Raw genomic sequence first — 11,666 nt, forward strand, 5'->3', positions numbered from 1 at the left:
ATCGTGTAGTGGGGAGGCAGTTATTTGTCTTTTTTTCTTATGTCTTATAAATTAACATTGCTCTCCTCACGACCTCTCAACCAGTTCAGGTTAAAAGAAGATTGGTTAGTTAACTCCCTGAAACATTTGACTGTTTTCATTTCATTTGTTTGCTTTAGATATTCTGTATATCTCTGCCCCCCCCTCCCCATTTCATTTGAATGATGTAAAAAGTTGAGAGACATGCTTGCATCACTTTGGTTTAGTTGACTTTTACAGTTTGACAATATTCTGGTATTTAGAATATGTGACATGATAGGATGGGGTGGGGGCTATTGTAAAACCATTCAAGAAATCTCATACGAAGGGGGCCAGCGAAACTTGCAAGGTGTGAAGCAGTTATAGTTACAGTTTGGTGGATATTCAATAAGAGACTATTATTGACAAGATCTGTATTTGGAGCATGAGCCATCACAGTGATATATTGAAGTAGATCAGGAAGATAAGAAACAAAAGGAAGTGAGCAGAAAATTAAGGTGTAGATCAGATTGTTAGAAACCAAGTTTAGTTAGAGGTCCCAGGAATGTATATGTACCTTTCAATATCATAACACTGTTATTAACAGTATGTATGGGTGTAATAATTCTTTCTAATTTTGGCACAAGGCCAGTAATTTCAAGGAGAAGGGATTTGTTGATACTATCAACCCCAGTACTTGACCGATACTTTATTTTATTAATTCTGAAGAATAAAAAGCAAAGTTGATCTTAGCAGTATTTGAACTCAGAACATAAAGAGCCAGAACAAGTGCCCTTAAGCTTTTTGCCCGACCCACTAATGATTCTGCTAGCTTCCTCCCTTAGGTATGAATACAATAATCAAAACATAATAAGAAATGCAAACTCATTGGTAACATTGTTGTTCTGTTTAAAGAATAAACACCTCTTGAAAGGCAAATTCCTATTCTTCTTCTCTGAGACACAGTTCTCTCATATATTTCTAAACCATTTCTGATGTCCTGGCTACTCTGTATTCCAACTTCTTTCTGTCAATGTGCTTAGGTAAAATTCATTCTCCTAACTACCATATTTATTCATGTATATACACTTTTTTTTCTAGATTTTTAGACTTAAATATTAGAGACAGGCCTCACTAGAGCTGGTGCCATTTGAAAAGCACTCAGTTCATTTTGTAATGTGATTGGCATCAGGAAAGACATTCAGCCATATAAACCATGCCAAAACAGACAGTGGAGCTTGGTGCAGTCCTCTGGCTTGCCAGTTCCTGTCATGTCATCCAACCCATGCCAGCATGGAAAACGGACATTAAATGATGATGATGCATAGTACATGAGAACAAATTGTTACCCATTGTTTCTCAATCATGTTGCCATATTCAGGATTGAATGACTTAAAATTAGTTATGTATATCTATTGTCCAAGCTAACTGATATGCAATTAAGAAACACGGTCACTCTAATGATGTTATATTTTTCTGTAGTAGTGGTAATATATTAAATATTTGGTACAACTGGACATGAGGAATTACTGTCATCAACCTTCAGAACAGAAAGCCAGAATGTAATATTTCCAATATCAAAAATACTACTTGAATAATTTAGTAAGATTAAATTAATAAATAATCAATATGGATAATTCTTGGATATTATCTTTATTGAAATGTGAATATACTCTTTAAAAAAACTTCAAAGATAAATATTTAAGTACTGTAATTATTATAATGAACTGTCATATACATTATTTTAAAAAGAATGAAAATATTTGATAATGATGGAAGTTTAATAGAAATGTTTACATTTTGCATTATCTTCTATACACGTTGACTTTAAAGTAGATACATTTTTATAGCCTACCCCAGTAAAGTTCAAAGATCACATTTGAATTTGCTTATTGTTTTATAGATTTGTGAACTTCCTCAATGCAATTATCATAAATCTGCTAAAATAGTTCATATTCTATACATCATTATACTAAAAGTAAAACAGTGCATATAATATGCAGTTTTATCTTTGCCTCATTGAAAACTTCAAGGAATTTTTTTGGAAATGGTCAAATTTGCAGATTTTCTAAAAACAATGAAATGACAGGAAAAGTGAATGGATGTTGGATTTATTGATTTATTGTAAATCCATTGCAGTATTTATCTTCGTGTTTTTGTTTCTATGTTTTAAAAGTTTTATTTGATTTGATTTTTGTCTTTGGATTTTATTTCTGGTTTTCTTATTTTGAAAATACTATTAGGTTGCAAATCAACTAAACTGTTTTCTTTTTTCTGTTTTAGGTTGATTATGTTGACTATGTCTTAAAATTCTCAGAATTATTCTACACTGAGTTGATTGAATTAAAATCTACCAACCAGGATGTGTCTACTTTAATTAAATCTCCCTATCTACTGAATTTTGCTGTCAAGCTTGAAATGCAGAAGGAGTTTACAAATTTTCAATTGACACTCAGAATCCGACATATGGCATTGAAATTATTAACTTTGAATAATCAGAACATTTCTTTATTAGTTTCGGAGTTAGGTCGAACTTTTGAAAGATATCGTAAGCAAAACAATGGGAATAGTACTGACATTATAAACTGCGAATCTGCAGAAATTTGGGACAGTATTCTAAAGTGTGTTCATTCATCATTGCTCTCTGAACAAGCACCAAACAAATTTTTAACTGATGTTCTAGAATTACACATACACCATGCACGTTTTATCTATTTTTATGGTAAACACTACCACAATTCTAAGGCTAATTTTAGGAAAATTCAATCATTTCTTCAACAATACACAAAGAAAGGTGATAACTTATTAAAAGGTTTAACTTGTTTATGTGATGCCATCTTGTTATTACAACAAAATGGGACAAAGGACTTTGATATTAACTTCTTATTTAACTGCATTGAAAATGTAAACAGTAAACTTAAAGGTGTAACCATTGAGACCAATTTCAATTCAAACTTAAGTAATTTAATTATTGATGCCTATGGAATATTTATTGATTGCTTCTCTCAGTGGGAGCCTTTTAAGACTGGTCAGCTTGAGAAAAATATGTTTCTCACAGTAGTAGAATTACTGGATATGAGTGTTTCTGTACTTCACAGAAGGCCTGATGAGGCTGAGAATAATAATGCAAACCGGACAGGAAAATATAATGTGTTCCTACGTAATACATATGTTGTCTACATGGAGGTTTTGTATAGCCTCATAAAAACAGGTAAGTCTATGTGACTATTGCTTTTCATAAAGAAATATTCTCAGTTCAAATCTTTGAAGTTAATGAAATATATATATTTCCCTTTCTGACAAATCTTGGTTCTGTCCCATTATGAGAGATACTTATTCAGGTTATTATCATGTATTAAGATGTCATCTTTAAACCTTTAAAGCTAACTTTTCTGAAACAGAGCAAAATAAAGACTGGAGCCATAATTTTTTTCTTGTTTTGAAGATGATGCTGAAGAGTGGTTGCATGAAGCAGAAAGGGTTGCCAGAATATACTTTTCTGAAGTAACACATTTGTATGATGTTACAAAAAAGATTCTAGAGAAGCATCTTATCTTTATAGGTGAGTATTTAGCTTTTCAGGAAATAATCTTAAATATTTACTATAAAAACTAATGTTTCTCTTAAATATTTGTTGAAAGGGAAATATCCATGTTTGTTGATAGCTAGTGGAAGCTGCTCATATATTCCAATAAATCATACACTTTGAGCTAAGTATAACAGTGGCAGATCTTGAATTATCTAATGCCTGCAAGATTGAATAGACATTTACACAATATATACAATATATGGACAGATGGGAATGCTATTTCAATCAGCTTCTATTGCTATTATGGATGAATGTTTTGAGGCCAAAAAATCAATATTTTTTATATTTTGCTATTTTGTCACATTATCTTGTGAAATTATGGCCTCTTTGCTATAATTACATTATCATCATCGTCTAACATCTACTTTCCATGCTGGGATGGGTTGGATGGTTTGATATGGAACTGGCTAGCAGAGAGCTGTCTTGACTCCAGCTGTCTGTTGAGGCATGGTTTCTATGACTGGGTGCCCTTTCTAATACCAACCAGTTAACAGAGTGTGCTGGGTGCTTTTTAAATGGCACCTGCACCTGAAAGGACAAATCTCTATGTGTGGAAGACAGCAATTTTACTTATCTTGATGTGTCTTATCAAGTACTGCAAATCGCCACATCTTCCGGTCCCATGTCATTTTCCTCAGTAAGGCCTAGCATCTGAAGATCTTTTGCAATAATAATATTTACCATTTTTACAGTTGGTTATATTTCAAATTTGGAAGATTTTGATTCTTTTCTGATTTTTATAACTAAATTTAGCAAATAAAGAACAAATCTCCTTAAGTTTGTTTTTTTCTGGCATATATATATAGAATTAGCATTACTAATTTATTTGCATACATTTATCTTTTCCTTTGTTATTTTAATAACTAGACTAGTATTATGAAGACTAAATTTTAAAACCATTTTGTAGTTTAGATTTTGAATTTGAAATTGGTATGCAAACAAGAAAGTGTTTTGTACAAGTTTGGGACTTAAGACAGAACAGAAAAAATGTGAATTGGGAAGCTAGATATATTAGGTTGATATAAGTAAAGGTAGTGTGTAGCCAGGTGGTTTGCAGGAGCAGAAACTACTATAGTAAAGGTAGAGGCGGGAAAGACCACTCATATGGCCTAGAAGTTGCAGCCTGTAGGTGAGTGAGTTTAAGCCAATCAGCTGTTTTTCTTATGGCCTGGACATTTGCGATTACTTTTTACTTGTTTCAGTCATTGAACTGTGGTCATGCTGGAACACAACCTTGAAGGGTTTTAGTCGAACAAATTGAAACCCAGTACATATATTTTTAAAATCTGGTACTTACTGTATTGCTGAACTGCTATGTGAGAAGGACATAAACAAACCAACTCTGATTGTCTAGTAGTGGACTGGGGACAAGCGTGCACACGCACACAAGACATTGATCAGCCAGGGTATTGTGAAGTGGGGCTGAACCTGAAACCACATGGTTGCAAAACAAGTTTCTTAACTACACAGCAATAATTTTGTTTTGATTTTGTTTGGAACATTTGCTTGCAAAGCAGCAGCAGTAGCATCACTATGCCACACATATCTGAGAACAATAGAAAATTGTGGATCACACTTCTGTTTTGTAGATGGTCTGCAACAGATCAGAGCTGAAGTATTTTCTGATTGTGAAGACAAAGCAGTGTTTAGGTTGCAGTTTTAACAATAAACAGTGTTATACATGTATGGTGACCCTTAGTGATCATCAGAGCTTATGACTTAACATCTGTAGCAGAAGGGTTGGGAGTTAGCTGTTTTGTTCATGTGAAATACATGATTGTAGTGATTTGGTCTTAATATTGCTGAAGGTAACTTAGTTGTAATGCATCTCCTGAAGATTGTTAATGAAGTTATAATCATTGTCTTCATCATCTTTGTTTAATGTCCGTTTTCCATGCTGGTATGAGTTGGACGGTTTGACAGGAGCTGTCCAGACTCCAGTTGTTTGTTGTGGCATGGTTTCTATGGCTGGCGCCCTTCCTAATGCCAACCACTTTACACAGTGTGCTGGGTGCTTTTTATGTTGCATTTATGCAACATCAGCATGAGTGCATTTTACGTGGCAATGGCACCTGTAAAGGACAAGCCTGTATGTATGGATGACTTAGCTTGATGCCTTTTCTCAAGTACAGCAAATCACCACAACTCCCGAACCCTTGTCATTTCCTCAGTGAGACCCAGCATCCGAAGATCCTTTCTCATTACTTCATCCCACATCTTTTTGAGTTTATCCCTTCCACAGATTCCCTCAACAATTAGAGATCGGCACTTTTTTACACAATTGTCCTCATCCATATGCATTCTCTGGAAATTTGGTGCAAGGTATCTTGGTTGTGTAGGTGTCTGTATGTATGTTTGGAAGGTTAAGAACTGAAGCATGGTATTGTTTAATTAAAAATGTGTGTGTGTGGTTAGATGTAAGAGTGAAAAAGTTCTTAATGTACAGAAGGAACAAAATGTAAGATGTAACTGAGTTTTGTGGTACACTAAAATTGATAGCTTGTGGGTTGGAGAGACTCATGTTGTGCCAGAGCAGTCTGACAAGACACTTCTGATCCAAGAAATGAAATTTAAATGGAACCTGTATAGATAAAACAATTTTGTTATTGTTGATTCTTTTCATCTAGGACAATGGTTGAGAAATTTTGGCCGTTTTTGTTACATTAATGGTTATAACGAGCCTGGAATAGGCTTCTATGAGCTATCAATTGAGCTGTTGAGTATTCAGGAGACTTATGGAGAGAATGTTGAGCAGGTAAGTCACTGAGTTGTCATCATTTTAACATACACTTCTTCCATGTTTGCATTGGTCAGATGGGATTTGTTGAGGTTGATTTCCTTCCTGATGCCCACTCTCTCACCAAGCTTCCACTTGTTTCCAAGCAAGGTAATATTTCCTCATGATCAGACACTTTCACAAAAGTTTGGAAATGAACCACACTGCTTGATGATGGTGATATTTGTATACACTAATGTGATGTCAAGACAAAGAGACCAAGACACACATGTGCATGTGCACATACACACACATCAGGTTCCTTTCTGTTTCTGTCTATCAGATTCTCTCACAAGGCTTTGGTTGGCCTTGCGCTATATTAGAAGACACTTGTCCTAGAGTCACATTGTTGGGAAGCAAACTTCTTAATCACACAGCCATGCCTGCATCTATTTAATTCATTTACAACTATTTACTTAGTCATTTTCCTCAAATATTTGTAATTAACTTGTCATTTAAGTTCACATCACATAGCAGAAGGATGGAAATATATTTTCATTGCTAGTATCATGGTAAAATAATTTACTGATTTAAACCTGGCTTCATCAAGATTTGCTGAAAAGAAAATGCAGAGGCTTTTACTGTTCACTCCCTGCTTTACTGGTTTTGCTTAGTTTGCAAAGCAGCAGATTTTAAATAAGATTATAGATCTTTAATTGATATAGAAGATAATATTTATAACACTGTGTAGTTCAACTGCTGAAATATTATTAAAAAATATCTGAGTGCAGGAATTAAGCTTAAAGCTCATTCATCTGATCTTAGAATTTCAGGTAATCTTTGAATACCATAAATTTATTCTACTTAAATAAAGAAATATCAATGTAATACATTTTTAATGTTTAAACTTTTGTTATGTTGTTTAGTTTTTATAAATTATTTTCCATGGGAAAATTTATATGCTTAATTATACCCCCAAGAATATATTGCATGTAATCTTTACTTTTTTTCAGAGCTATATAAAGACCTATGAGTATCTTGCTGAATTCTGCAAAAGATGTGGAAACTGGGAAAAAGCATTAAAAACTGTCATAAGTTGTTTATGTATCAACACAGATGCAGCGATGGTTGCAGCTTTGAAAATGTGGATACGCATAAAAAAAGAATATAATAAAGACTCAGACCTAACTAATAAGTATGTAATTTTGGCTATTAAGTTCATTATCATTATTATTTTTATGTCCATTTTCCATGTTGGCATGGGTTGGATTGATCTTCTGCGCAGTGCCTCATCACTTGATGCAATATGTTTCATGTCCTTCATTAAGTTCAGCATCCTGAAATCAGCTGTCACTACTTTTTCCATGTCTTCCTTGATATTCTTTTGCAGGTTCCTTTCACTTAAATTACTTGGTTCTTCTTTACCCAGCTGTTATCACATGTCCATAGCAGTGCAGCTTTCCTTGCACATTTCATATGATTGTGCCGGTGGTACGTAAAAAGCACTATCCGAATGTGATCGATGCCAAGCCCGCCCGACTGGCTCTGATGCTGGTAGCACGTAAAAAGTACCCCCTGACTGGCTCCTGTGTCGGTGGCACGTAAAAAGCACTATCCAAGCGTGATCAATGCCAGGCCCGCCTGACTGGCTCTTGTGCCAGTGGCACATAAAAAGCACCCACTACACTCTCGGAGTGGTTGGCGTTAGGAAGGGCATCCAGCTGTAGAAACATTGCCAGATCAGATTGGAGCCTGGTGCAGCCGCTGGCCCTTCAGACTTCTTTCAAACTGTCAAAACCATGCCAGCATGGAAAATGGACGTTAAATGATGATGATGACCTCTTATGCTCAATTTTTATCTCAGCTTATGCTTTGTCTTTCATGTATACTAACATTACACATTCAATTGAGCATGCTTACTCCATTTTCTTCGAGCCCTTACATGTCCTCTCCATTCAGTGCCCACATTTTGCTTTCATTACACCTTGTACATTTGTGTCATACAATCTATCCTCATCCAGAGAAAGTCCTTTTTACCATCAGAAGTTATAACTTTCTAAGTGTTTTCCATCCTGTTCTTATTCTACCTATTATGCTTTTAGAGCACCCACCTTCACTACTTATTGAGTCATTATTGAGAGAACCTTTCAGTTACTTCTATTGAGCCTACTGAGCATTTGAAAGAATTTATTTCACTAGTGCTCTTAATGTTTACTTATGTGCATCTGTTACATCAAAGTTTTCTTTGTCAGCCTGTCTATGATCCCACTAGACTTAGTTTACATTGTGTATAAAACTACAGCTGTCACTCATTAATGAGTCTGACAGTGTTGAATGTACTATGCTTCTGCTAATTGTCTTAGGTATTGATGGAGTTGTGAGCAGACATAGATTCCCTGTCATCCCATTCTGTCTTTGATTCCAGCAGTACATTCAAGATATGGCAGCTAATGGGAGAGAGGTGTACCAGCATTCAGTTTGTACTCATTTGAGATACTTTGCTCAAGGACACAACATACTGCTTAATCCAAGAGTTGAACCCATGAGCTTATGGTTATAAGTCCACTCCCCTATTCACTAAGTCAAGCCCTTTCACACATTGGCTACGCTGTATTGAATTCCTATCTACTCTTTTTCTGCATATCAAGCATAGTCACTTCCTATATAGCAGAAGAATCTAGTCTTTCTTATTTCTTTATTGCCCACAAGGGGCTAAACATAGAGGGGACAAACAAGGACAGACAAAGGGATTAAGTCAATTACATCGACTCCAGTGTGTAACTGGTACTTAATTTATCAACCCCAAAAGGAATTTGAACTCAGAACGTAATGGCAGATGAAATACCGCTAAGCATTTCGCCTCGTGTGCTAACGTTTCTGCCAGCTCGCTGCCTTTAATCTAGTCTTTCTTGCTAAGTAAAGCATTTGTGTTTTGCTTGGGTTATATTGATATCTCTTGGTTCTAGGCTTTACTTCCATGTTTAGCATTTCCTCCTTGCATTGTCACTTTATTCAAGATGCATATGTGTGGGTTTCCATACTTACAACAGGAACTGAATGGTACAATTGGAAGTAGAGACAACCATTGTAATAACATATGCAACCACAATATATTCTGAACTGTAATTAAACAGTTGAGTTGAATAAATTCTTGCATGGTGCCTTACTCTTATCTTCACAATATAATCATTCCTGGATATGCACAAGAGGAGCACGACCAAAATGTAAATGGATTTCTGAAGGTCATTAGGTGGAGACACCTAACAGTTAACAACTCAAAAACTGTGGATCTGTTCAATGTCCTTGGATACTGTGTGGGGAAGGGTATCATTAAGCCATACTATGAGAACTTCCACCTCTAGAAAATTTGTGGTCCTTAAGAAGGGCACTTAGAATGTTTGCATATTGTGCCAAGTGGATCAGTGGGTTCTCTGATAAAATTCAATGGAGAAGCATTGAGATCATTGTTGTGTACAGCAACAAATACTACACCCCATGAATGTAACTTTGCATTCCAATACTGCTTTTCCCATGAAAATTTACTGTCTTCCTGGTTAATTACTCCTTGACCAGTACACCTCAGAACTTCATGAAGTGCAAATGTACTTTTTTTTAACATATATTGTTGGATCCTATTTCAGTTCTCAGTATAGATGCTAATTTTAATTGAAGCTCTATTTCTTTTAGAACTTTGAAGACATATGTTGAAGAAAATGTTGGAGCATCAGACAAAACCAAAATAAATTTGAATCAACTTCTAGAAAAAGAATGGCAGATGTATCAATCTTCCAGGTTTGGAAAATTTTGTTGTTTATTAATATAAAATTATTTACTTTTTATGTTTTGTATTTATCTATTCCATATTGGTACAGATAGATAGTTATGCAAATTTGAAATTCTCTGGTCACAACTTAATCATTGGTTACTTTGTTAGCAATTACTCATGTTTTAACTTTTTGTTTTTTCTCTGAAAAGAAATTCAAGTATTCTTGAAACATTTTGGTCATATTCAGTTTACAAAGTTTTCAAATGAAGTTGAAGATGATTGGTTTTGTATGCAAAATCTAAAAGAGCCCTGCATTTTAATGATGGTTTAGTGGGAAATATATTGGATATCTGTGTAAGTTTGAATCCACTGCAGGCATTTCATTGTGTTTCTTAGCTGTTGGGGAATGATGCCAGATCATTTGGAAATGTTAATAGTCTTGTGTTCTGTTCAGGTAATATTTATCTTTTATATTTCAAGACAAGTGATCAGAGTTAAGCACTGACTCTTGACAGTCTCTCAGTGTTGAGGTGGCATTTACATAGTCATTTAATGTCTGCTTTCCATGCTGATATGGGTTGGATAGTTTGACAGAACTAGAAAGCTGTGGAGCTCCAGTGTCATCATTAGCATGGTTTCTATGGTTGGATGCCCTTCTTAATGCCAACCACATCACAGAGTGTACTTGGTGCTTTTTTCATGTCACTGGCACCAGTGAGGTTGCCCTATAAAAAAAGAGCAGGGGAAAAAGCTCCCACTACTAAGAAGTATTTGGGAGAGGAAGCTGGAGGTGGGTGGCTTTATACTAAGTGCTAGAAGTCTAAAGCATGATAAAGGGACAAGCACAGGTGTCTTGCAATAGAGGAGATACATAGCTGAAGAAGATAAAAGGAAGGTAGTGATGGGGGTGCTAGAGCAAACACTCAAGAAACAAGAAGGTGAGCATCAGAGAGGACATGGCCACTGGGTCATGGGAGGGAATGAGAGTGGATGCTTTCTTTTTCATACATTTATGAAAATTATTGATGATGAGCTAATTTTCTGTTTTAATTTTACTAAACATTACTTGTTTCTTTTACAGTCTATTCAAATAGAAGTTAAAAAGAAAAATAGTTGTTGTTTTGTGTAGCACCACATCAATTCTGATGGAGCAGACTTATTGCATGTAGTTAGTCGAACAATTAGGTATGATCTGCAGATCTAAAGCCTTGGATATGCTATTCCTTCATCTAGTTGAGAACTGTACTGAATATCATTACATGCAATGGTTAATAGTATGTAAGATGTTTGTGTTAATGGTGTATATACTGTTTATATAACATTCAGAAAGTAGAGTGTTAGGGAGATATTTATTCACTTAGAGTTTTGACTAAAAAGCATTTTATACTAAATTCCACAATATTTGAATTTTATCCCATATAAATATTAGTTAGGCATTGGTATCAGTCATCTTTGGTCTATCCTGACACAAAAGAGCTTTGTTAGTAATAGTCCTGTTATTGTTGTTTACCCTCAGTCAAACTTGAATAAGTAAACTTATGATCAAAAGCATTTCAACCATGACCATCTTGTCTTTCTTTGTTTTTGATGCATATCTG

The 11,666-nt window shown here is 35.0% G+C and overlaps 1 protein-coding gene across 1 annotated transcript in view; it reads left to right on the forward strand.

Moving 5' to 3' along the window:
• The window catches only part of LOC106869135 (uncharacterized), a 70,862-nt gene that overhangs the window by 5,650 nt on the left and 53,546 nt on the right, over nucleotides 1-11,666 (forward strand). Inside the window, exons 3-7 of the mRNA XM_014914710.2 lie at nucleotides 2,281-3,208; nucleotides 3,443-3,559; nucleotides 6,214-6,341; nucleotides 7,316-7,497; nucleotides 9,990-10,094. Coding sequence (XP_014770196.1) covers nucleotides 2,281-3,208; nucleotides 3,443-3,559; nucleotides 6,214-6,341; nucleotides 7,316-7,497; nucleotides 9,990-10,094 — 1,460 coding nt within the window. The remainder of the gene's footprint in view (nucleotides 1-2,280; nucleotides 3,209-3,442; nucleotides 3,560-6,213; nucleotides 6,342-7,315; nucleotides 7,498-9,989; nucleotides 10,095-11,666) is intronic.

This window comes from Octopus bimaculoides, chromosome 3, assembly GCF_001194135.2.
Source record: "Octopus bimaculoides isolate UCB-OBI-ISO-001 chromosome 3, ASM119413v2, whole genome shotgun sequence".
Taxonomy (NCBI): Eukaryota; Metazoa; Mollusca; class Cephalopoda; order Octopoda; family Octopodidae; genus Octopus; species Octopus bimaculoides.